General features: G+C 42.9%; 1 protein-coding gene and 1 long non-coding RNA gene across 2 annotated transcripts; one reads left to right on the forward strand and one right to left on the reverse strand.

Moving 5' to 3' along the window:
• The first annotated feature begins 594 nt into the window (after positions 1-594).
• On the forward strand, positions 595-13,303 carry LOC311003742. The gene is made up of 5 exons (XR_014596278.1): positions 595-840; positions 4,486-4,604; positions 4,717-4,870; positions 6,626-6,671; positions 7,413-13,303. It is a non-coding gene; the product is annotated as an uncharacterized lncRNA (long non-coding RNA).
• A 3,041-nt stretch (positions 13,304-16,344) lies between these two features.
• LOC311003392 (myosin-7-like) lies at positions 16,345-26,132 on the reverse strand. The gene is made up of 37 exons (XM_083995133.1): positions 26,125-26,132; positions 25,385-25,596; positions 25,152-25,295; positions 24,908-25,064; positions 24,789-24,816; positions 24,584-24,689; positions 24,405-24,497; positions 24,258-24,321; positions 24,068-24,166; positions 23,657-23,977; positions 23,462-23,580; positions 23,220-23,369; positions 22,942-23,112; positions 22,534-22,843; positions 22,359-22,429; positions 22,053-22,258; positions 21,835-21,958; positions 21,618-21,754; positions 21,270-21,525; positions 20,935-21,177; positions 20,674-20,850; positions 20,441-20,586; positions 20,150-20,240; positions 19,665-20,054; positions 19,446-19,572; positions 19,214-19,332; positions 18,930-19,126; positions 18,668-18,851; positions 18,425-18,590; positions 18,218-18,342; positions 17,832-18,140; positions 17,535-17,738; positions 17,149-17,445; positions 16,940-17,044; positions 16,748-16,843; positions 16,518-16,652; positions 16,345-16,435 (listed from the first exon to the last, which is right to left on the reverse strand). Exons 2-37 carry the CDS (start codon positions 25,586-25,588, stop codon positions 16,415-16,417), a joined length of 5,892 nt encoding a protein of 1,963 aa, XP_083851259.1. The 5' UTR covers positions 25,589-25,596; positions 26,125-26,132; the 3' UTR covers positions 16,345-16,414.
• Between the last annotated feature and the right edge of the window lie 1,095 nt (positions 26,133-27,227).

Here is a 27,227-nt window from a genome sequence, read left to right on the forward strand (position 1 = left end):
GAAACAAAAACAGACCTGTGCAGGACTTTCTTTCACGGATCCCACATTTTCTTTAGATGCAGATGTTTGTGTTATTGATGGGGTTGAAGATTTTTAAATGTGGGCTACACTGCAGTTGTAATCATGAATGGTTGCTGAAGGTTTCTTTCTGTTCAAAAGGAAATGTTCCTCCCTCCTGTCAGTGTGTGTTTGCTCTTTGTAGGAACTGTAGGGTTTATATAAAGCCTTTCACCTTTCTCAGTGTTTAGTTAGTATCATTTGATTTGATCCAAATACAGTTGCATTAAAAATAAATCAAATCATTTTTATTACAAAAAATGTATTAATTTGCACAGACTTTATTCTTACATAACTGAATCACATGGTTTATTAGTTTATCCTCAAACATGTAATAAAATAGGCCATATAATAAAAGGGCAGCACTGCATGAAAACAGCTGCTGCACGAGGAAAATGTGGACATGCAGGATAGAAACCAGTAGCAGCGATGATTGCATGGTTTCCATCTGCCTCACCTGTCGGTCTGTCGGTGTTGATCTTTGACCTTTACCCTGACTGACTCTGTCTGGCTCGAACATGGACGTGCACTTGCATAGTTCCCAGTTCAGTCGCCGCGGGCTTCGGCTTCAACACGGCACTTAAAAATAAAAAAAACACAGAGAAAAGAAAAAAGATGCATAGTTGGTGGAGGCAGAGCGGTGAAGTCTGACTGAACCGGTTCAAAGAGGATGTCAACAAGTGACGCAGCAGCAGAGACGGAGCTCAGAGTTGTGGAAGGAGACGGAGCGACGCTTCAGAGGCAGAGCAGGACGACACGAGCTACACGCAGCACCACAGCGAGGTAAGTACACCGTCTTTACCGCTCATTTTTTACCAAATACTTGTATTATTATTATCATTATGTGTCTTGTGGCTTTTATCGACATGTTAGATGTTGTTGCGCACTTTCTATGTTTCCGTTTCCTCGCTGTAGACTTTCTTTTTTCTTTGACCGCGGTGATGAACCCGGAGCTGAATTCCCTCTGGAAATCTGTTTGTTTAACGTTGTCGTACTTCTCTGTAATTACACACGTGTCCCTCAGCCAAATGGAAACGTGTTTCCTTGCGTGGTTTAAATATTTGGAAATCCGGCGTTAAGATATTTCACTAATTTCACATTTTATCTTCGGTTTAACGGCGAAATAGTACTGGACAGGCTTTATTTGACAACAGAACCCGCCCAGAAGAACTTGTAAAAGTCGCGGAAATGTGTACAATGTGGTGTTTTAGAGACATTTCAATGTGAAAATCAAGGCAACTTGTCTCTTAACACTTAATTTAAATGTCTTTTCCTGGTCACGGTTTGTGCTGCCCTTTAAAATAAACGGGTTTGGCCTCTAAAAAGAAGCCTATAGACCTATAGACACAAATTGCAGTGATTATACCTGAGTGAACGAGTTTATCATACATATCATTAGGCTACCTATCATACACTGACTCCAGCTGCTCTGAAGCACCATCATCGTCTTTGGGTTTGGTTAAGTTTCAGTCCAGTTAAGCTTCAGTTGCTGAGCAGGCGAGCTCATGCATATCCAGGCCTGTTACCAGTATGGATGTGCAGTCTGTGCATGTCCAAAAGCTTAGCCCTCTTCTTACAGTAATATCTATTCACCCCCAACCTTACACATGCATTAACTTCCTATAGGATAAACCCACGTATAGAAAGATAAACTGCTTTGGTGAAGGTGTGGCAGCAAACAGAACAAGTCTCGACCCGGTCTGTCCATCTGTTCATGCAAAAGTTGTTAGGTTGTTCCTGGATGAAGCTTGAAAAGATGTTCAGGGTGTAGATCATTTGCAGTAATTAGAACATTACATGGGTTTGTCAGCAGCAAGTGAGCACACACACACACACCCACACTTTAGTGCAGGCTGGATCCTTGTGGTTATGTAAGTGTTTAGTTGGCAGATCTCAGCACACACCCACAGCCAGGCATGAGGCTCGCCGCGCAAACTGCAGCAGAGCGGAGAGCGCCGCGCAGATAACACTCAGCTCTCAAAGCATTAAAACAAACAGAGACGTGGTTCACACGCAGATAATGTATGTGTGGTATGGCTGCAACATAGTTTTATCAGCACTAGGTCAGAGGTCACTCAAGTCTGAAGTTTTTATTGAGTTCACTCTCTGAACAGGAATCTGTGCGATAACAGTCTGACACAGTATCATTTATGGTAAACTAACTCTTGTTCTTTTAATACTATAATAGGAAAGCAAACTACAATTGTCCCGATCATTGGTTTCTCGTGTTAGATAATATATCAGAGCTAAAATGGCAGAAAAATGTCAAATACTGATAAAATACACAAATCTGATTTTTGTTGTCACTGACTGGCATTCAGTGGAACTGGAAAGTAATGGGTAACCTATATTTTCTTTAACATTTAATTAATCAATTCATTTTTATTAGCGAGGAATTGATACTTCAGAACAGTAGCTGTGCTTATTTGAAAAAAGTAAATATTATGATTGCATAGAAAAGATTTACAGTTGAAACAGCTGCAGTTTAGTCAATGATATTTTTGCAATGATTTTGGTAATTAAATAAATGAATAATTTTTAAAACACAGCTGCTAAGCATTCACTGGTTAATTTCAATGGTTGAATTGGTTATGACGATAAGGTTCACTGTTTACAGTATTATGATTAAAATGATTAAAATGTTATTCACTGGAAAATCCGCAGCACACAAAAAGAACTACAAACTTGTGGTATAATGATATCTGGTCCATCAGTTGTTATTAAACCACTAATCCTCCAGCTGCAACACAGTAACCTTGATTTACAGGCTGGAGGAGGTCAGTGAAAATCTTTACCATTATCCTTTATAGTTCAATGAAAGTCATTAGGGATTAATTATATTTGATCTGTAGCTGAAAGTGATTAATAAAAGGCTCCTGCCACTGGATGTTACACTGGTGTAAGAGAAAATGCCATCTTGAGAAAGAGGTCTAAGATCACGCTGCTAATTCCAGGATCACTGGCTTTTGTCTGGATTAACATCTGCAGCCTCAGATCCACCACAGATGTGCGTTTATGCTGATGCAATTTCTCTGCCTACAACACTGACACGGTTATTCCAGGCGTTTGGTTGAGTGGTCAATCAAAGGGGAAAAACAGGTCTTCTTCTTAATCCATCTTGTTAGTGACTCTCTTCAAAGAGAAATGCGAAACATTTACTTATTGCTGCTGCTCCTCCACATGTTAGGACATGGATTGTATAATTGATCCTCAGGTTCAATGACAATGAAAGTAATCTAAGCCGTAGTCTGACTATTGAACTGTCTGTCGCAGTTTGATTTACTGAAGGAGAAAGTGATCAAACCTGCTGTGTTGGTAAACAAGAACCTCAAAGGAGTTTTCAAGGAGTTTTCAATCGAAAGCAACTGCCTTCGATTGAAAACTCCTTTGAGATACTATGACCTGGACAAATGAGAATATGCACAGGCTTATGGTAAACAAGAAAAAAGCTAATTAGGACTAGACTCATCAACTTTAACTGTGGGACGCTGTGATGGCAGATTTCGAGTGTGCACCAGGTCCTCATGCTTCATCATCACAGGCCAATCACTCGCTTGTATAAGTCTCCAAACAAGGTCACTTACAGGTTTACACTAAGCGCTAATATGGCTGTAATATTTCTTGTGTTGCCTCGAGCAGAGGCAGGATAAAAACACTCAGTACCATCCGCATAAAAGGTCTGTTGTTCTTGGCACTGATGTGGCTGTTGAAGAGCAGAAAGTTCTTCCTCCACGCTCACTGTCGTGTCACATCATGTCAGGCTTTTTATAATTGCATCATAGAGAGATAATGCTGTAATGAACACAGTGAATCAGCCCTGAAGGCAGGTAAGAGGTAGAGTTCTGTGTTGAGAGAGAAAACACAGATTTCATTACATATTTCATCAGGTCTCTGGTTCCTAATCAATTATTACCATCCATCCACACATCGAACACTGAGATGAGATAGAAGAGACAGTGATCCTGGAAACGCCTGTGACGGATCATCTGTTATGTTTATAAAACAAAGGTTGCGCTGACACATACGTACATTCATATTTGGGTTTCCTCCTTTTCCGGCTCGTAGTGTGGGTTCAGCGTTGGGCTGCAGCAGTAAATGTGCATATGTATGTTAGAGTGAGTGAGTGAGCGTGTGTGAGTGGGTGCATGAGCGCTGCACACTGGTTGTAAGAGAAAGTGTGGAGTGGGCACAGTTGAAAAATTATATAACCACATCTTATCAGTGCAACACAATCGGAGTGATAAGAAGAGAGAAGCATGACTTTCTTCTTCTTTTTCTTCGTCTTCTTTTTCTCCACTGCATCAGTCGGGAAACAACGTAAAAGGCTTGAAGAAGAAAATCTTATTGAAAGTAAAAGACTGAAATGAAAATGAATCCATCTTCAGAATTAATTACGATAAATTCCTTCAACCTTTTTGTGTTTTGTAGGGCACAGCAGGATCAAACATTTGGAGAGAGGTTCCAGCAAGAAGGTCACCATGGTGATGAAACCACAATAGACCAAGACCATCACCTATCAGGCATCAGTCAGGAGGAACCAAACAGAGGTATAACACACACAGAGAGACACACACATAAGTAACATTTCTGATACAAAGCATCAAGAATTTAATTATGTTACTGTCCAGCGCTGAATCAGCTGCTCTGAATCTGTTACAGCACTGATACTTGGAGCAGAGAGAATAAAACAGAAGGAGGCCTCTAAGCTTCCTGGACCCAGATTCACCTCCTCTCTCCTCTTGACACTTTCCGAGAAGCTACATCTTCACAAAGGACGTAAACCCAAGCCGAAGCCTGACTCCTGTCCTCACAGGTAAGCCGGGGTAAGACATGTAGGCTCTGAGCGATGAAAGGTAAAATACTTATTTCCCGGTCCATAGTCCAGGGGCTAACAGGGTAATCTGATTGGTTGGCCTCGCTTTGGCATGCGACACATTATGTCACCAGTTAGTGCATGAATTCACAGGTCAACAATCCTCAGTGTCCGCTTCAGAAGGGTCCACTGAGCAAGGACCAGAGCCAGCTTAAATTCACTGAGACACCATCAAAGACCACTATTCTTAAGAAGTAAAACATCATTATCAACTGAAACGGGCCCATTATTTTCGTGTCAGTGCTTCTTAGAAATTAGATTCTCGGAGCTTCCCGTAAAGCCGGAATGGGCAGAGCCGGTTATTTTTCCTCAAGAGGCTCAGGTCCTTTGGCATCTGCACAGAAATACTGCACATGTTTTATCAATCAGTCATAGCCAGTGTCTTTTTTTATGCTGCAGTGTGTTGAGGCAGCGTGTCCGACGTAATGAAGGTTTGACCAGCTGTGTTTTTTTTTCTGTGCATCCCTGCTGGTCTGACTGGGTCAATTCAATCTTGTCCATCACTAAATCAAACAGTGACTGAACCACTCAACCCTGTCTGCGTACTTTAGCCTCTGATGCTGTATCTGGTCTGCCTGTGTTGTGTACACAAGGAAGTGCACTCAACAAAAGTGACCCCACCCCATACCCCTCCACCAACACTAATGGGCCCTAGTAAATCCTATATACAGAGATATGAAGCACTTACCACCCTTTCAGAAACCCTGACCTGAAATTCTTGCTGTTAATGTGTCATAAACTGTCACCTATCAACCACAGATCAGCAGAGTGTGAGGTTACCTTAGTTTAGACCTGCTTCCTTGGTTACCCAGATTTATGTTGAACTTTCTCTTTGGATCAGATCTGACATGACATAACTGCGTTTGACAAGAGGGTTGAGCATGTGCTGCAAAGTTTCTCTTGCATTTATTTGTTTAACTTGGAGTTCTGCACACTGTTCTAGAGGCTCCTGTACTTCTTAATAAAGGTCATGGATCAAACAAATTTCATTGGTTGAGTAGACACGCCTCATTAACTCCCAGAGCCACCTGCAGTCTTTACCACTAAACATGTCCTTATATAGACAGAACGCTGTTAGTGTGTGTATGATCCATGTGCTGCCGTGTCCAACATAAAATGCCCTGCAAGCGCTTTCATAATTGGTTGTGAGGTGTGACTTCAGTGCTCATGTGACAGTGAGAACAGTTCAATATTGGCAGACAGAGCCGAGGAATGCTGAGCATCCTGTTGATCCACATTACAGTGGCAAATGTGAGACATCCAAGCCTTCAGATGTTTCACACAAAAACATAAGCCTAGGTGTGTCTGAGTGAAATGTGAGAACATCTTAAATGAAAGTAGATATTATCACACTGCTGATTTTTCTTATCTGCGCGGTAAAATCTTGCAGCACTTTTTTTCACATCCTCACTGATATGGTCTCTGCAAAAACGACAAGCCCAGACCACTTCCCTGGTTTCCCCCCACAGTATAAAAAATTGCACAATTCACCACATAAAAGGTTTTATTTCCTCAGGTAAATTGATCAAAAACAGGTCTTGTGTCTCATCTCCATTATTAACTACCTGAACCAGCTCAGAGTTATTCTGTTGGGTAATGCAGGGTGTTATATAATATGACAAGTCTACTGACAGGTGTAATCCTGACAAGTGTGTCTAATGGTTTTTATTTTTCTGCTCTTCCCTGTTTTGCCAGTTTGACTGAGCCATGGAGAGCTGAGACTGGGGACGGTTGCTGCCAGGTAAAGATCATACACAGTCTTAATCATAATAGATCATAATCTAAATGGGACACAGATCAAATCCAAAATATTCCCAATAAATCGGTGTGTAGGTACATAATTTAAATCAACAATTTCAAAGCAGCTGAAACTCTGAAAGCATTAGACCTCACTGTGTATACTCTTGACAACATCTGAGATTGGTTATTTTTTTAAGTGTTAAAAGAGATAGGTTGTGTGTCCTTGGAAATCTCTTGTCTTTCAAAGTAACCTGTTTGTCAAGAATCTAGTAAGATAGTTACACCTTGGGAACTGAACCTATCTTAAACAGCGACACCACAGTAACTGACACTCTGGCTTCTGCCAGCGTCTTTTAATTTTATAACTCTGATAACATACTTACTGTAACTGCTTTTTACTTTGCTGTGCACACAATTTGCATTTGTATGATATGAGGAGCTGAAGCTGATGCATGAAAAGAGTTTGGCTACAATGTTCAGGGCAGAGCTGGACATGCTGTAACTGGTCTACATTTATAAACTCAAATCCTCTCTGGGAGGTTATGTTGTTATATGAATCATTATCTGACTAAATTCTCTCAGAAATGGCACAAAAAGTAGAAGTAATAGAAGTAGTTTCTGAATGTTATTGCTCAAATAACAAATGTTATTTGTAATTCAACTTGCAGTGATTGGCAATTCTAGTTTAGTCTATTTAGTACACAGTATTGTTTATCTGCAGTAATTCTATTTCTCTCAACAGTTAAGCAGACAGTCATCACCGTCAGCTACCCCCACAGAGACAGACAGTGACTGCCTGTTACCAGAGACAGAACCATTTCCTGCTTTGAGGAAAGAGGACATTGTTGGAGTTGTTCGCAATGAACTGGATAATAAGAAGGACTTAAGTGTAAACGAGCAATTGTCTCATGGTGATTTTGTACCACATGAGTGTAATGGCTTGCACGTATTTCCATGTGGGGCACAAACAAAAAGGACTGGCTCTGGGTCAGTAGAGCTAGAGGAAGATATAAAGGACCATATAAACCCTGAGTACCAAAAGAGTTGTGACAAATTGTCAAAGCCTGCTGTAACTATGCTGTCTTCCACGGTGGTTACGGTTCTTGCGCCACACTGGAGTGGCCGACTACGGCGGTCCAAAAGATTTGAGGGAACTCGGAATCCAGTCCATGGCAGTCTACAAGATGTGAGAAATATTGAGTCAAACCATGCACATGGAGGCTTCCAGCAGACTCAAAACCAACATGGTATCGAGAGTAGGTTGAAGGATGAAACACAACCCCAACCGAGAGTAAGATTTCTGGACACCAGGAGCAATACAATGGACTGGTCAACTGAGAGTGGTCCTTCAAGACTGGACTATGACTCTAAGAGGAAAATGCTTCAGACTTTCTCTGTGGATGTAAACTCTGGGAGGATGGACAAAAGGGAAGTAGATGCAGGTGCTGCATGGCCTCGAGTCTCAACTGCATCTCCACTGTCTCCCAGGGGAAATCCACAAGCTGGCCATCAAGGAACAGCCTCAACTTTGAGCTCCAAACCAACAACCAGCAGTTTGCTTCTGTCTTTAAGAAGAATTAACTCTGGTGGCCTGAACACTAAAACAGGCTCCTCCTTCTCTGACGATAACCGTTCAAGTGATCAAGAAGGAAACCTGTTTGCGTCACACCTCTCTCAAACCTTTCTCAACAAGAATGAGCAAGATAGGCCAAAGTCCCATCTCCCTCCATCATCCATTTCTTATAGGACAATAGAGTCCAGGCCTGCCCTCTCCACATTGTCCTCCAACCGCAGAGACAGAAATGCATCTGAATCACCCTTCTTTCCATCTTCATCTGTAAACAGAGACACAGACAGCACACCTTTTATCCAGCAACCTCAAACAGGTTCAAAACTGGCATTTATGAGTCGAGAAAGATTAGAGAGGCAACAGATTTTCAGGGATTCGGACAAAAATGCAAACCTATCCTCAAAGAGCTCAGTCTCGACACCCAGATACCTCCAATATGATCCCTCATCCCTCCTAAAAGCTAACCCCCATCCTAGAGGGACCACACTGACATCCACTTCCTGGTGGAAACAAGTTGCTCCAGAAGGTGGTTCCCTGCAAACCCCCAGTGATCCAACCAACACCAAAGACCAGACTAACATACCTTGCAATAATAATAGTCACTTGGTCTCACCAGGGCCCATTGACAACAAAAGATACAGTTGTCAAATCCCCAATAACAGAGACAACAAAAGTACAACAGAGTCAGTGTCCAAAGGGAACAGGAACATTTTCCTGAAGCCTCAGAGAGGAACTCCCAACCACAGACAAAGAAATTCAGAAGATTCATCTGACCAAAAAACAGACAGGCTTTTCAAACAGCAGTACCATTCCAGTTTAGACACACAAGAATCACAAAAGCTTTATAATTTGCCTGTTTTGTCCCCATCTAAAATTAGGAGAACTGCATCACAGACATCACTGAGTCATTCTACAGATCGCGGCAAGTATGATGTAAGTAATAGTTCATTTACAGCAAATGTAACTGAATCACCACCCACTTTGCTTGACCCCAAGCGCTCGAATACACCCACTGAAAACAGCAGAAAATACAATAACAACAACTGGTCATCCAAATCCAACAGTGCCCTTGCATCTCCTCAATTCAAGGACTCTGAGAAGTTTACAAAGCAGTCACTTTCTCTTGCTACGAGTATCACTCTGGACAGTCAAGCTCTTACTTCTAAAGCTACCTCTGGTCTCCCCCCAACCCTAAACATCAATACTAGTTCCTCTTTCCATTCTCACCCAGTTTCTTCACAGACCAGTACTCGTACTTCAGTGCACACGGACTCTTCTCCTCAAACACCCAAATCCATCAACACTGCCTCACCTCTTGGCTTTGAAAGAAGCTCCATTCCCATATCTCTCCACCCTAAACCAGCTTCCAGCCTGATCCCCACAATCAGTTCTTTGTCTGTACCAAAGTACAGCTCTGTGTCCACAGCATCCATTTCCTCTTATAACACATCTGGTCCCAGCCCATCCCTTCTGACTCCCCCTGCTACTTGTGCCATTGTATCTTCTCACAACCTTAATACCTTTTCATCTCTGTTAACCCCTCCTGCAACCCCAATTAGTACTAGCACCAACTACTCAAAAACTCCCAGCCCCAAGGCAGGGAGGGCATTTTCTAGTAGCCCAGAAAGAGACCCAAAGACTCTGCACCCCCACAAAGGGGGAAAGGGAGCCAGACGGGTAACATGGGATGACTCAGTGGACCTGCAGCACCCTGAGCCTGACACAATAGAGAGGCCAACACGTCCTCTATCTCCCAACAGGTCCCCCCGAAGCGTTAGAGCTCCAATCATTTTTTCTTTTCTAAGATCAAACAGTGCAACCACAAACACATCTTCTCTGCGCTCCCCTATGCCCAAAACATCCAGCATAGAGGTGGGAAAAGGAGGGAAATATCGATCCCTGTCATCTGATTCTGCTGATTTAACGTCCAGAGATCTAGAGAGATCCAAGCAAAGACCTTGTGATCCTACAATCTCTTACCAGGGAAAACAGGACCTAACCACACCTAGACAAGAGAGGACGCTCTCTATTGAGTCTGGTACAGTCCAGTGCAGTTCCTCCTCTCCTTCCGCCTTCCTTCCTGATTTTTCGAGTGCTTATAAGCTTCGATACAGCTCCACACCCTACTCCAGTCTTATGTCGAGCAGGTCAACACAAGGAGAGACTAAGACTTTAACACCCAGATCACCCCTCTTCCCAGAACCCCCTCGGCAAATGTATAGTCCCTCACATACTGATCAACATGGAGCCATGACCATGCCCACATCCAAACCCCCTCTGTCACCTATCAGCCCACCACAGACCACATCTTTGCCATTCCAAAACAAAACTGCCATGCAGGAAATGTCAAAGAGCTGGGTTTCAGAAACCAATCAAGTCAACAATAATCATGTCAAAGATAGCAGCCAAGATAATCAGAACGGCCAGATTTTACTTGTCGACAACAGATATCATATCAGCTCACAGTCTCTGCAGGGTGACTCCTCGTGTGTAACTCAGACTTTGGTTTACAGCATTAAACCTAAAGTAGACACAGCTAAACCGGTGCCGAAAAACACTACATCTAAACCCTTTCAACATACTGGAAACACTATGGCATCTTTGGACAACACATTAAAACAACAGCCACTCACAATGAAAAGTAAGGAAGTGTCAGGTGAGCTATGTAGTCGATCAGATCAGAGCTCCAGTGGTGAAAGTTCAGTGGATAGTCATTCCCAGGATGATGAGGGACACCGCAGAAGAGTTAAGGAGAGTGTACTGGGAAAAAGCAGATTCTTCTCAGTGGAGAACAGCAGTGAACAAAGCCCAAAGAGAAGCAGGTTTGCGCTAAAGAAAAGTGTCAGCTCACCTAACTCAATTTTGTCAAGGTCAGATTCAGAGAGGACCAACAAAACCAACAACAAAATGGACCAGGTCCTTAACAGGCTGAGACAAACATTCAGCACTAAACGATCTGATGATGATCCATCTTTTACATGGAAATGGAAACGGTCCTCCCAAGCACCACCTGTAAGTGGATCAATTGATAGTCAAAGTGCTGGTGATATCACTGCTGATACTCTTGAGGAGCAAGAGGAGGGTCAGGTGGTGTTGAAGGACAGTGAAAAGATAACAGAGGGTACAAACAGATTGTCACAAAACAGATGTACTGTTATACCACCCTCCCCTGTAGTTGGAACAACAGCAGGAGATAAGTTCCCAGTTTGGTTAGAGATATCAGCTCCAGATACTGCACACAATGAGCAGGAGGTTTATGCAGGACACCAGTCTGAAGGTAAAACTCAAGTTCATCTGACAGCCCACAACCAAAAAGCCCACCAGTTTGACCTTTACAATAACAACAGGACAGATCATATCCCGGCACACAGAGATCCCAGCCCTGGTAGGAGCTCAAACCTATCATGTGGTTATCCTCAGTTCAGGAAGTCCACACCCAGTCCCAGGAGTCCCTTCTCTCCCTTCTCCTCTCTTGCCCCACTCTCCCCATTTACCCCACCTGATGTAACAGATGATAGTGTGTTCTATAGCCCCAAGTTGCAGCGTCGCAGGGAATCCCCCTCACCATGTGAGCCAGGGGAGGGGCTTAGCCTGGGGGGTTCAAGAAGAAGGTTGTCCACAGGTCCTCCAAGTGCAGGTACAGGACCAGAAATGGAACATTTGGCATCCTCGTATGCCGACTTAAAGTATGGAATTGAGCCTGGGAGGTCATTTTCTGTAAGCTCAGTGCTTACCAGTCGACCCTCAGGGCCTGGACGTATCTCCACTGGACCTAGATTCAAGAGTGTTGGAGACCTCTCTTCCTTGACTTGTGAAGGCTCTGGCAGAGACTGGGATCAGTGGACCACCACACCTGACTGGACCACAATGAGTCAGGGGCCCAGGCCTTCAAGTAACTCTAAGATGCCATTTTTCCCCAGTGACCCGGGTAAAATGAGATCAAGATCTCTCCCTCGATCAATAACCAGACGCTTGGCAAACTGTAGGTCAGAGGTCTTAATTTCTCAACCTGTAACTGTCGTGGCCTCAAAGCCACCCCACCTGTGGAGCCCTAACATGAACACTTGTAACTTTAGATGGGATACAGAGGGTCCTCCTACACCCCCTCCAACCCCTCCCCAGTCACCACCCTCCAGACGCATATCTAAACCTACCAGCCCTTCCTCACCTATATTTCCCAGTTTGCCAGGTGCACAGTCAGTGGAGAACCAGGCCTCCAGAGGGCATTTGCCCTCCAGAGGTTACTTCTCCAGCCTTAGCACCTTTGAGGAGTCTTCCGACAGCAGCTCAGACACAACAACCGATGATGAATATTACTTAGAAACAGGTGAAGGTGAAGAAAAGGAGACAGAATTGTGAATGACAACTCTTCCAAGTCCTTTAGTCTCTTCTGTGATCCTGGACTTAAAGATTGTAGAAAGGGGAGAGAGATCCGAGGTGTACAGTGACCTGCCCCGGTTGATTACTGAGGTCAATGGTCAAAGTTCCCTGCATGATTTGCTTTTCAAAAGTGGTGGTTGCTGTCATGTTGAATGAGCAAGCATGGTGTTGTCAGCATAGTTTTACCAATGTTTTAATGTACAGAGTACTGTATGTTAGATCTGCAGTGTAGGGATAAGAAATAACCATTGTTCACCATTTACAGTTCTGGCAGTTGCATGGGATTAGGGAGGGATGTACATCTGCGTAAGCGTTGTAACGACCAATCAATAATCCAGTGTGTATGGTTAGGCTGTCAATTTTAGATTTGCATTTCATTCTGCTACTTTACAGAGGTGATGTGGATAAATGTGCTCTTATGATATTTCATCATCTGTCTTCTTCTATGTTTGAAGAGTGAAATAAAATGTGGTAAATGTTGTTGGCATAATGCAAATACAGTTTATTTTCCTAGTGAACTTTTTAAACAGAGTGTTACTTTCAAAAGGTTTTGTACTCTGGGATGAATTTTAAATCACATTATTGTATTAACATTTGTTTTCAAATATAAGTGTATAGTGCCTGCTCTTATTTGCACAGTGACAATCTAATGTCTTAATAGATCTATTTTATAAATAAATATATTTCCAACATTATTGGGAGTAACTTGATTACATTCTTGCTTTCTACTACTTATGTAGTTTGATCTCTCATTATGTGTCCCACCAGTGTTTACATGCCATAATAAGTGAAAAGGTATGCTAATTGTTGGCATGACAAACCAAACATTCACTGCCTGAGGAGATATTCCTGTCTGTTTTTTCAGTGACCACAATTTATCATAACGCTATCAACTCTAAATAGTGTCTGCTGTGGGTGGGGCAGTACAGTTATTCAGCATTTTTTTCATATTGTTCAAGTGGGCGTTCCCCTCTGTTAGTTGTGTTAACATGAACTCTTATGGTGATGTTTTGGACAAAGCATCCAGTAAACTGGGTGTAAAATTGTTACTTCACCTGCATGTTTGGACATTGTGTCCTTGACTTTCTCTACTGTGAATAATATTTCCATGGACACAGTCACACTGAGGCGGTACAATCTGTGTCCCTTTTATTAGCCATGACATCATCTGGGACAGGCACAGCCTAACATCATGTGTCATCATGAGTCTTCAGAGCTCTGACTTTGAATCAGTCTTTCCATTTTATGTCATCGTAAAGAATGGGCAGCGCTTCTTTCAGTCAGTTGTGCTGCTAGTAAAGGCACTACACTAAAGAATGTAGCTGCCAAGAGACAGCTTATCTGCTGTTCTCTGCGAATATAAAACCACCATGGATATCAAAGTTTTGCAACAAGCTTCCTCCTTTGGCATATGGAAATAATGTTGGATGTACTTCCTCTGTGTCCTGAATGCGTGTTGAATGGAATTTGATTACATGAAGCTGCAGATGAGCCCAGGCTGGGAAATTACCAATCCCATTAAATGGATCCCATTAAAAACACTAAACGGGGTATTAGATTTTACGTTATAGGATGTTCTTTCTATGTATTACTGTAACATTACCTGTTCTACATCACTATGGGGGATAACCCTTTGTAAGTGGAGCTCTTTGGCCATCTAGTGGTGTCCTAGTGGTACTTTGAAAATAGACAATGTATGATAATGTCAGTCACTATGGGCCCTAGTTTGCTGGCGCAGCGCAGGTGGCGCAAGGTAGCGCAGCCAGTCTAATGCAAGTTTCGACCAGCGCAGCCGAGCGCAAAGTCAGATTGGGAGATTTGTAGATCGCGCTGCGCTGAGATAGGCGTGGCCGCGCAGCAGGGGGAGGCGTCACAGATTCTGCTTGGTGCAGTGGAAGTTTCGTCCGAAAATGTCCCGCCGAAGTTGCGCTGAAAGCTCGCCACCTCCAACCAGGTCTAGTCTCAGCGCAGCGCGGAGCGCAGCAGGTGCAGTGGAAGTTTGGCTGACTGACCTGCAGTGCACACACGTCACCAAGACCTCACAGGCAGATCTCCACAGTTCCAGACACATTTCAATGCAATAAATATCCACAATAACCACTATTTAATGCAACTAACGGAATCAACACGTGAATTTATATCTATATAGATTGTCCCGTCACATCTGACGTCAGATCAAAGCAGAGATCAAAGGCTGTCGGTGCGTAAAGGAAACTCCACCTGAATTAACACAGCAGGGAGGGAACTGGCACTGAAAAGCAGCTGTGGATGTCCCAAAAGCAGGACTGAGGGTGGATGACTGTATGTCGCTGCCGTGTTGAGATACCACTCTGCCCTTGTGATGATCGCTGTATTTATTTATTTACTTATTAATTCATAAGCACGTGCGACCGCATCACGCAGCCGTAATGAAAAACAAAACACAAATCATCATCTCTCTTAGTCCACCACCACTGCCTCGGTATCAGATAGTCAGTATATAGCCTACTACAGTATATTCAGCATCTCTATCACAGAGAAAAAAAGAGAAAAAAAGAGACGGACAGAGAGAGAGAGAGAGGAGGACAGAGAGAGAGAGAGGGAGAGAGAGAGAGAGAGAGAGAGCGCGCGTCCTTGCTGATTTCATCCACATGGTGTGTGTTTATGTTGTGATTAGTGTAGCCTACACCTCTGATCTTATACACAGGGTTTGAATAAATGTGAGTTTCTTTATTAGTTTATTAGTTGTTGTTTCTTATACTATTGGGCAGGGGTTCTCAGTGTATCAGATCAAACCTGATTAAGGATATTTGTATTATTATTAGTAAACTCATTGTTGGTCACTCTGAGCTCGGACCTCCGGGGAAACAGCTGTTTCCTCCGGGGAGAGGTTCGGCCTCTGGCGTCGCTGTTTCCTCCGTCCATGTCAAAGTATAAAATGACAAACTTGCAGCGCGCATCACCCGCCGCGCAGTTAAAGGTGAGGAGAGGAGCTCCTTTGATTGGTGAAGATCTGACTCGGCTGTGTCAAACCCACTCCACGCCTTTCTCTCCTCCTCCTGTCTCCCTTCCGCCCTCTCTCCTCCCTCTTTGCCGTTTGCGCCGGTGGGAGGGACGAGGGGAGGGATTGCGCTGGCGTAAGTCTGACTGCGCGGCCCACGAATCTTGCGAAATGGACCTGGGCCACACCCCGTTGGCGTGGCGAAGCTGCGCTGACGTTAGACTTCACCTGGTCGACGAAACTAGGGCCCTATATCTCAATTATTGTTTAGTAATCCCCCAGGATACTATTTATTTTACATGAGAATACCATCATTTTATTGTATGTTTGTGATTGTATGAGGGCTAAACCCCTTTGGGACTTGTTTTAATCCAGTTTCTGATCTGTTTTTTTCTCAACTCATTATCATGCTGTATAATCATTCTCAGCCTGCAGCATTTTGAAGTTTCGGTTGGTCGTCATTCACAGTTCTGCATTCAGCTGCTGGGATCATCTCCTGTTGTGTAAAAACTTGAAAAGCAACTCTGTTTTCATTTTGTGTTTTTGGAGACTGTCTGCAAGAGTTTTAATTACAGTTTCTGGCTCATTGTGTAGTGTTCTACTTTGTTTTTGTGCTGTACTGTTTCACTACTTGATAAATTCTTTGACTCTGTTTTGGTTTTCTTCCTGAGCGAAGGTGTAGAATACAGGAAACACAGAAAGATGGTACGTTCAAATTTATTCTTTATTCCTCTCATGTTGCACGGAGAACAAAGAAACTAAAACACTACTACAGAACACTGTTTATTTAAGATGCAGTTGAAGGCTTCTCTCTTCATTCTTCATCGTGTGATTTCTGTACAAAGAAAACAAAAGATTGCTTAAGAGTCCATTACAGTTGGTAATTACATGTAGCATCTCTCTGGATCATTACTGACCTTAGCACCGCTGTCCCGACTCTTTGTTCTCATCTTGTTGACCTGGGACTCTGCAATGTCGGCCCTCTCCTCTGCTTCTTCAAACTCATGTTGCAACTTACGCAGCTTGGTTAGACTGGCGTTGGACTGTTCTTCCTACAAGGTCAAGATGAGAGTATAAAGATTGTTCAATTCTGACTGTAAAAACAAATGGATGTTTTCTTAAACAGTGATGCAGTATTTTATCTTACAGCCTCCTCTGAAGCCCGCTTGTATGACTTCACTTTCAGCTGAAGTTTATCCACCAGGTCCTGCAGACGGCTCAGGTTCTTTTTGTCCTCCTCTGTCTGTTCAATTCAGGAAAATGATTTGCTCAATATGAATATTTTTTACCTTCTTTGCTAAATTGTTATCTTAGAAAATTTGCATATAGAGCCTGGTACCTGGTAAGTGAGCTCCTTGATGCGTCTTTCATATTTGCGAATTCCTTTAACGGAGTCACTGCTTTTCCTTTGCTCAATATCCACCTCATTTTCCAACTCTCTCACCTTGAAACATAGGACATTGATCACACTTAAATGTCTGTTGCAGGCAGAAAGGTCAGGATTGTACAGTAACATAACATAACACAGTCAGGATAAGAAGGACTTACCCTAGCCTCGAGTTTCTGGATTTGCTTCTTTCCACCTTTCATGGCTATTTGCTCAGCTTCATCCAGGCGGTGCTGCAGGTCTTTGATGGTCTGCTCCATGTTCTTCTTCATACGCTCCAGGTGAGCACTAGTGTCCTGCTCCTTCTTCAGTTCCTCTGCCATCATGGCTGCATCAGTAATCGCTTTCTTGGCCTTCTCCTCAGCATTTCTGCACTCCTGCACAGCCTCCTCCACCTCGTTCTGAAGCTGGGTGGTGTCACCCTCCAACTTCTTCTTCTGGTTCAGCAGGCTGGTGTTCTGTATGGAGGTTTGGTGAACATTAGTATGAAATATTATCAACTAATTTGGATATGCTGATAAACTATATGACGGAACTGTTGATGTACCTGGGAGTGCAGCAGCTGAACTCTCTCACTGACATCCAGCAGTTCCTGCTCAGCCAGTTTACGACCTCTCTCAGTCTGCTCCACCAGAGACCTCAGCTCATCAAGCTCAGACTGCAGCAGGTTGTTGCGTCTCTCCACAATGGCAGTGTTCTCCTTCAGATCCTCATTGGCACGTAGAGCATCATCCAGCTGGAGCTGAGAGTCCTGTCAAGAAATTAAATCAAATTCTCTGTCATTAAAGGACAAATAAAACAATATATACACACACCCCACCACAGGTAGGACTTGCAGACATACCTTCAGATGGGTATGGACTCCCTTGAGCTGCTTCTGAGCCTCTCCTGCCTGCCTGTTGGCCTGGCTCAGCTGGATCTCCATTTCATTGAGATCTCCCTCCATCTTCTTCTTAATCCTCAGAGCCTCATTTCTGCTGCGGGTCTCAGCCTCCAGGGAGCCCTGCAGAGTGTCTACCACTCTCTGATTGTTGCGCTTGGCCTGCTCCATCTCCTCGTCCTTCTCAGCCAGCTTACGCTCAATGTCGGCTTTCACCTGGTTGAACTCGAGCTGAGATCGCAGGATCTTACCCTCCTCATGCTCCAGAGAGCCCTGGAAGAACAACACCTTCTTTATACACATGCTTTAACATGATCAGATATATCACTATCAAATGTATACTTGTGGACCTCAGCTTCTTCCAGAGCTGCTTGTATCTCAGCCTTCTCCTGCTCCAGCTGTTTACGGATCTTCTCCAACTCGTGGATGCTCTTTCCTCCCTCGCCAAGTTGCTCAGTCAGGTCAGAAATTTCCTCTGTGAAGGTCCAAATCTCTTATTATAATATTTCCACAACCTTGTATTTGTTACTGGTTTTGATGTGTTAACATCTTCCTACCTTGGAGATTCTTGTTTTCTCGTTTCATGTTCTCTAGATGATCCAGAGATTCTTCATAAGCGTTCTTCAGTTTGAAGAGTTCAGTGCTGAGACTACGAGCCTCTTTCTGGGCACTTTCCAGCTCAGTCTGGGACTCCTCATACTTCTGCTTCCACTCAGCAAGGACCTAGTCAAATAATGATTAGAATTAGATTTACTCTATATTAATTAATCCAGACAAATTTCTTTTCTTTTCGGTATTACCTTGTCAAAGTTTCTCTGTTTCTTGTCCAGAGCTGCAGCAGCAGCATTTGATCTCTCCACATCCACCATGAGATCTTCAATCTCACCCTGGAGCCTGTGTTTGGTTTTCTCCAGGGAGGAACATTTAGCATTAACAGCCTCCACAGCTTCTTCTGCATCTTGCAGACGCTGGGCCAGTTTTTTCCTATTTGAAATAAGACATTTTACCATTGCTGTCCAAGGTTATGTTTGTGCTGTCGGAAAGGAATCAACTGTTACTTACTTTGCCTCCTCCAGCTCCTCAGTCCTCTGGACGGCATCAGTCTCGTACTTGGTTCTCCATTGAGCCACCTCAGAGTTGGCCTTGGACATGCCGCGCTGGAGCTCAGTTTTGGCTTCCTGCTCCTCCTCAAACTGCTCCCTCAACAAATCACAGTCATGGCGGGCAGACTGCACTGCATGAGCAAGTGCATTCTTGGCCTGAAAGACAATAGTCCAAGTTATGGTAAATATATTGTCAAATACATATACTACCTATCTGGAAACTGCATTTATGGTCATTTTCACCTTGACTTCCTCTTCTAGTTGTCTCTTCAGATCTTCAATCTGCTGAGTGGAAGACTGTTTCCCTCTGGTGAGCTGGGAGACCAAGGAGTCCTTCTCCTCCAACTGTCTGGAAAGTTCACCTTTTGGTGAGAAAGAAAATTATCATCTTTTCCTAAATATTATAATTATAATAATTTTATTTGTAGATAATGTTTCCTGTTTCCTATTTCAAGAATTTGAAGAACCATCTTACCATTCTCAGTTTGAAGCTTTGCTTTCTGCATGGTGAAATCATTGATGATACGCTGGCCTTCATCACTCTTAGTTCTCAGTTCACTCGTTTGATCTTCAAGAGTGCGGCACATTTTCTCCAAGTTGGTCTGAAAATAAAAACGTTAATGAACATTGAGATTTAAGCATGGGATAAATCGTACTTTTCAGTGTGTTGGGATAATTTTTTGTTTGCACTCACTTTGGATTTGACGATCTGCTCCATGTTGGAGACCACATCATCCAGCTCCAGCCTGAGTTCGCTCTTCTCTTTCTCTAGCTTCTGTTTGACTCTTTGCAGGTTATCAATCTGCTCTCCGAGGTCAGCCACACTGTCTGCATTCTTCTTTCTCAGCGTAGCAGCAGTAGCTTCATGTTGCAGAGTGGCCTCTTCGAGGTCCCTGCGCATCTTCTGAAACTCAGCCTCTCTCTTCTTGTTCATCTCAACCTGGGCAGCAGTGGCTCCTCCAGCCTCCTCCAGCCTCTCACTGATCTCCTCCAGCTCCCTGGCCAAGTCAGCCCTCTGTTTCTCCACCTTTGCTCGGGCAGCTCGCTCTGCCTCCAGCTCTTCCTCCAGTTCTTCAATGCGAGCCTAAGATTGTACAATTTCCATTTACTTTGAAGAATAACAAGCAGAATAATGTTTTTGGTCATTTAAACGAGCAGTAAGGCTGCATGTCAGCTGACCTGAAGCTCCTTGAGTTTCTTCTGAAGTTGGGCTGCCAGCGCTTGTTCATCTTCAATCTTGCTGAGAAGTTGACTGATCTCAAAGTCCTTTCTGTTAACAAAAGATATATATTTAATAAGTAAAATGCTGTTGTACCTTTAATGAGCAACTGGCAATTTCCAGACTACAACATCAGTATTGGATGAATCAAGATACATAAATCCACCACCCCCAGTCTTGGAGGTCACACCAACTTCTGCACTGGTAAGTTGACACTGGATGTCAGGTGTGAGATGGGGGAAGAACCTTACTTCTTCAGCTTCTCTTCTAGTTGCTGCTTGTCATTCTCCAGGTCCATTAGGGTCTCCTGGCTCAACTTCAGATCTCCTTCCAGCTTCCTCTTAGCTCTCTCAAGATCCATCCTCACCTTCTTCTCTTGCTCTAGAGAACCTTCAAGCTATTTCAAAACACAGATTTACTAAGACCTCAGGCATTTGACTTAATCAAGTCTGGATCTGATGAATTTATGTAAGGTCATACTCACATCATCAACCTGCTGCTCAAGCTTAGTTTTGGCCTTGGTCAGAGTGTTGACTTTGTCCTCCTCACTCTGAAGATCATCCAGCGTTTGCTGATGAGCCTCCTGAAGAGCTTTCTTCTCTTTAGTTAGCTTAGCAATGATTTCATCCAAAGCTGCCATCTCTTCAGTCAGGTTTTTAACCTTAAAAAGAAATAACAAAGTTGGTGTCACATAAGGAACATTATTTACATCTATGAGAGAGAATAGTGATAATAGTTTAATTACCTTGTTCTCAGTTGCATGCTTTTCCTTCTCCACTTTAGCCAGAGTCAGCTCCAGATCATCAATGTCCTTTTTGAGTTCTGAGCACTCATCCTCCAGCTTCCTTTTCTTGGCAGTCAGCTCTGCATTCATCTCCTCTTCATCCTCCAGTCTCTCTGTCAGCTCTTTGGTTTTGGCCTCAAGCTGGATCTTGCTCTTGATCAAACCCTCACAGCGCTCCTCAGCATCAACAAGATTGTCTTGCTCCTGCAAACAACAAATGTATCAATTGTTATTATTTATCTCACTTTGTAAGTATATCCTTTGAAGTTTTAGGAAAACTAAATGAGTGATCCTACGGATTGGACTTGGAGCTGCAGGTCATTCTTCTCTTGAATAAGGCTGACCATCTTTTCCTCCAGCTCTTTTCTGCGGGCTTCACATTTAGCATATGTCTCTTTGAGCTTTAAGAACTCCTCCTTCATGTTTGCCATCTCCTTCTCAGTTTCAGCTGATTTCAGCAGTGGCTTGATCTTGAAGTACATCTTCATCCAGGGCCAATTCTTGACTCCCATGAAAGCACGTACATTCCACTGGATCACCAGTAAGGCATCCCTGCATGTGGATAAAATCAGTAAGCATTAATAGATTTTTTTTTACTGTCCAATTCCCTTAATTATGGCGAATATGACTGGTTAAGAAAATACCTTCGCTCAACAATTTTCTGGAACTCGAGCCTAGCAAGTATCCCTCTGGATCTTGCTTGAATTCCAGTGATGATAAGAGCAAGACGATCGTCTCTCATCTCCTCAAGAACACCCAACAGACCAGCTTTGAAGAAGACCTAAACAGAATTGACAGATTTTCGTAACAAAGCAAAGTCCAATATTAAACACTGCCCTTTTTAGGTAATAATAAACTGACCTTTGTGTGGCCCAGTTTGTACTGCTCATGGTCAATATCCAGAGAGCCCAGCAACTTTTCTGCTGCTTTCTTGTTGTCAATGAACTGTCCCTCAGGGATAGCATTAGGGTTCAGGATACGGTATCTGAAATAAGGACAAATATACAAAATGCTCATGTTTTAACCCTCATGGGACCCTCATTGCCCCATTTTTTTTCTTACTTTTGTTTTCACTGTACCTTTGTTTGAAGTCTCCATATTGAATCCTGTTGGGGAATCCCTTCCTGCAGATCCTGATGCCTTCCAGCACACCGTTACAACGCAGCTGGTGCATGACCAGAGGATTCTCCATCGTCCCAGGAGTCTTTGTCTCATTGGGGATGAGGCAGCGCACAAAGTGTGGGTGAGTTGACCTCAAGTTGGTCATCAGTTTGTTCAGATTCTCCTATAATAGTTATAAAGAAATTAAATATATATGTGCAATGGCATATGTTTTTCTTTCTCCATGGATAAACCAAACAGATAAATGTAAAAAGTTGACTCACCCTGTGCAGGGCAGACACAGTCTGGAAGGAAGAACCTTTCTTCTTTGCTCCCTTGCCCTTTGCTTCCTGGGCTGTGTGGATAGGCGATAGAATAATTTAAGTTTCACTTTCATAACCATTAAAATTTTGCACAACCCATGGGCATTGATAATCAATTTGGTAAGAGATTACTTACCTGAATCTGCGCCAGCATAACCAGCAAACAGCACACCCAATAATTTCAGATTAGACTTCTGGAAGAGTCCCACCACAGTCTCATTCAGTGGGTCCTTGTTCTTCACCAGCCAGTTACCAATGTTGTAATCAACAGTGCCGGCATAATGAACCAGGGAGAAATGAGCCTCTGGTCTTCCTTTAATAATCCTGGGCTTCTGGAAGTTGCCACTTTTACCCAGGTGGTTGTCATAGAGCTTGGCTTTAAATGTTGCATCACTGGCTTTGGGGAACATGCACTCCTCTTCAAGGATGGACATGATGCCCATGGGCTGAAGAAAAAATTTGGTTATATGTCACTGAATTTAAACCTTTGCATCACTTACATAATTTTAATCATCACTTATATGAAATATAAAACTGTGCCAACCTTCTCAATGAGTTCAATGCAGGCTGCCAAGTCCATACCAAAGTCAATGAACACCCACACAATCCCCTCTTTCTTGTACTCCTCTTGCTCCAACACAAACATGTGGTGGTTGAAGAACTGCTGCAGCTTCTCATTAGTGTAGTTGATACACAGCTGCTCAAAGGTGTTGAACTGTAAGGACATATTTGAGAAAATGATAATTATCTCATTTGCAAGTTCATTCTTCCAAAGATACAACTAATTTCATTCAGTTTGTTCATTTAATATGAGCAACTCACATCAAAGATCTCAAATCCAGCGATGTCCAACACACCAATGAAGTATTGACGAGGTTGTTTAGTATCCAGAGACTGGTTGATTCTGATGACCATCCACAAGAACATTTTCTCGTACACTGACTTGGACAGTGCACCAATAGAGTAGTACACCTAAAAATGCAAGAAATCAGATGAACATTTGAACTCCTATACTGTCTAAATTCCCAACAAAACTCAACTTAGTGCATGCTTCTTCAACTCACCTGCTCGACACTCTGACCTTTGGTCACCCACTCGTTTCCAACCTTGACCCTAGGGTGACACAGGCCTTTGATGAGGTCAGCAGAGTTCAGGCCCATCAGATATGCAACCTTGTCCGTATCTGCAAAAATACAATAAAATGTCAGACTCTTCCTTAGAGTTTTTAAAAAGATACAAATTGTGGAAGCATCTCTTACCCTCAGTGCCATCAGCCTCTGCCTGTTCCTCTCTTTGCTTCTGCTTAAACTTCATGTTTCCATAATGCATGATGGCTCCAGTCAACTTGTAGATGCCGTTCTTCTCCTCTTGGGTGAAGCCCAGGACATCAAAAGCTTCCTTTAACACAAAGTGACATATGAATTTGTTGTGAGACTGTATGTGTGGCGTTTGTAAGAAGCACCAAGTTTCACCTACATCAGTAGCCATCAACTCATCTGAATCATTGATGGAGTTCACAGTTGTCTCTCCTTGGGAGATGAAGCAATAGTCGTAGGGGTTGTTCGTTATGAGCAGCATCTCTGAAAAAGATATTCAATTTCAAAATAAGATTTCTTTCAGAAAATGTTATGTGTCATCTGTATCAGACATTAAAGACTATTTGCTCTCACCCAGCAGTTCTGGTTTCTGCTGGGACAGAATCTGGTAGAAGATGTGGTAATCTCTCTCAGCCTTCAGCTGAAAAGTGACACGAGATTTCTCCAGAAGATCTGACAACATACATGGAACATCTTGGTATTAGAGTGAATTCCTGAGCTAATGAAACTCTTTCATTCATTTATTAATGTTCTGTGTACTTACAAGTTTCAACATCAGCTGAAGACAGTTTGCCGCTGGTTCCAAAATGGATTCGAATAAATTTACCCTGTAGAGAGAATAAGTTACTTGGTGCTGTGAACATAACACAGTCTAATTGACAGTTGGGTTGTTTGAAATGACCAAACTTACAAATCTGGAGGAGTTATCATTTCTAATGGTTTTGGCGTTTCCAAAAGCCTCCAGAGCAGGGTTGGCCTGGATGATTTGATCCTCCAGGGTGCCCTATGGAGTCAATGGATGCCAAAATTTACTCCCTAAAATTAGCAATTTCATCTTTTATGCTGATCATAATAAAAAGTAAAACCAACCTTCTTCTCTTGACTGGCATCCTTCTTTCCAGTAACAGCTGCAATGCTGGCAAAGTACTGGATGACTCTCTTGGTGTTCACAGTCTTTCCTGCACCAGATTCTCCACTGGGGATGAAAAACATTCAATATGTGAACTGATTGTTTGATTCTGTACACGCTACTCTTCAAACTAGACATTCACATAGGTGTTTAAGAATTACTCACGTGATGAGAACAGACTGGTTTTCTCTGTCTGCAAGATTTAAGACAAGATTTAAAGTGGTTCGATGGTGACACAAAGGCTGTTAAATTAGAGTTTTTTTTTCACATGGATCTGAATGTACCTGACAGCATGTACTGGTAGGCATTGTCAGAGATGGAGTAGATGTGAGGAGGAGCTTCAGTCCTCTTCTTTCCCCTGTAGGCGTTGACCACAGCCTGATCGTACACTGGCAGCCACTTGTAGGGGTTGACAGTCACACAGAACAGCCCTGAGTAGGTCTGTACACAAAGATACAACAAGTCATTGTTATTGGGCTGCAGGTTTTGTACAGTGGACAGATCTGCAGGTTTGTGCTCATTACTCACATAGATCATCCATGCTGCATAACGCTCTTTGAGGTTAAACAGCACAGCAGGTTCGTGGAGGAAGGTGAACATTGCCATGTCCTCAATTTTATCAAACTTTGGCGGGTTCTGAGGGTTGATATCTGCCTCCTTCACTACTACTGTCTGCAATAAGACATAAAGGTAACACTGTGTTGTTGGCTCTGTACTGAGGTGGAGTACACAATGATGGAGCTGTTGTGTTTGCACTATACCTTTCCCCCGTAGGTTTCAGTGGTGACTTTGTCACCGTCTCTGCTTTGAATTCTGGCTTTTACATACTCCTCCTCGGGGTCAGGTACAAAACACTCCTTCTTCATGTCGAAGGGCCGGGTCTGGGCCTCCAGGCGCTCCTTGTCTGATTTCCTCAGGAAGGAGGCGGCGGTCCCAAACTCCGCCATGAGGGCGTCACCGGACATGTTGAAAGCTGCAAAACAATAAAGTTATTTTATTTTGGGGGGGCTTTTTATTGCCTTTAATTGACAGCACAGTAGAGAGACAGGAAATGGGGAGGCAGAGAGAGGGGAATGACATGCAGGAAAGGGCTGCTCGATGCAGGAATCGAATCGGGGTGAGGACTCTAGCCTCAACATGGGGCGGCAGCTCTACCAAGTGAGCTAAACACTGCCACAACAATAACGTTTTTTGAAAGCATTTTGATTTCATGTTTCACTTAAGATTTAATTTGTCAATTTGTGAGAAGTAAATGATTTTTTGGTGGATGATCCATTTGATGTGCAAAATATCAAAGGCATTGTTGTAGTTCACTAGTTCAATTTTAGTAAGTAGAGAAGGTTAGTTATTGCTGTTCACTATGAGCCTGATATTATACTACAATACAAGTACATCAGCTGTCTTCATCGCTTCTTGTGAGCTTCATGAGCTACTAGTGGTGTTAGTAATAATTAACTTAGATACATTTCATTTTAAAACCAAACCACATGGAGCTTCTTACCTGTTTTGCCTTCCTCGCACGCTTGATGGATCTGATGTCTTGGGTGTCTAGAAAGAATAAAACAGATCGAGCTATTTTATTTTCAGGGTGTGACATGATAGCTGAAATGTCATAAAGCATATGTCTACAGTACATACCTGCGGGTGCTGTCCTCCTGTCTTTATTCATCCTCCTGAACCTCTTTTTATACTCATGTAGGAGGCAGTGCCCCCGCACCCTGCTGCCCTGTAAGGAAACAGGGAGAAAACAAAGGACACTAATCAAAAAAGGAACATCTGTATTTGGAAATAAAGGGGTGGACAACTAGAAGAGTCATGTAACGATTGGTTATTACAAGTGAAGCTTATGAGCTGGCCTTAGATCAGCATCTATTTTAGTATACTCCCTTAAGGGGCTGAAAAGCTACCAAAATCATAAAAGCATAAATCAATATTCCTTTTATTTTGATATAAGATGTCTCAGTTATTTTGAACATAAAGTATTTGAAATCAGTTTCCAACATATTATGCAATGAGAAATGTGTAAATATATTTATTCTCGGAGGAAAAAGTGTTTGTTTTTTTAAATCTTTTATTTTATTATTATTAGCCTATTACTGTTTTATTTTCATTATTATTTCTTAACTCTGCAGGTGTCCGCAAACTTTTGTCAAAGATACACTTGCTTGCTTTCTCGGGTCTAATTTGCCTCCCAATGGACCTCACCTGACCTCCCTCCATCTGTGTTAAAAGATAGAGTATGACAGCTGCTTGCTTTCAAAGGCTTCTGTCTCCATACTGTTAATAAATACATTTGTCTGCTTCACTCTTAGCACCTCCCACACAGACACTTGATTAGTGACAACAGGTCAATGCTTGTAATAACTGTCACATTAACAGAGGAAATCCTTAAATGACGTGTTTATTGACTGCACCACCTGAAGACCTCCTCAAGAAGCACACGAGCCCTTTTGACTTTAACAACTTCACACCCACGGGATTCACCATGACCTTGTAAGTCTTGACAGTTGGTTGTCTGCACCCAGCGTACCATTCTTCAGCACGTCAAGGGCAGGGCTGAGGCTTTCATTCCCAGCTGTCTTGTGTCCTTCTGCAGTCAACACT

Source organism: Trachurus trachurus (genome assembly GCF_905171665.1).
Source record: "Trachurus trachurus genome assembly, chromosome: 20".
Lineage (NCBI taxonomy): Eukaryota > Metazoa > Chordata > Actinopteri > Carangiformes > Carangidae > Trachurus > Trachurus trachurus.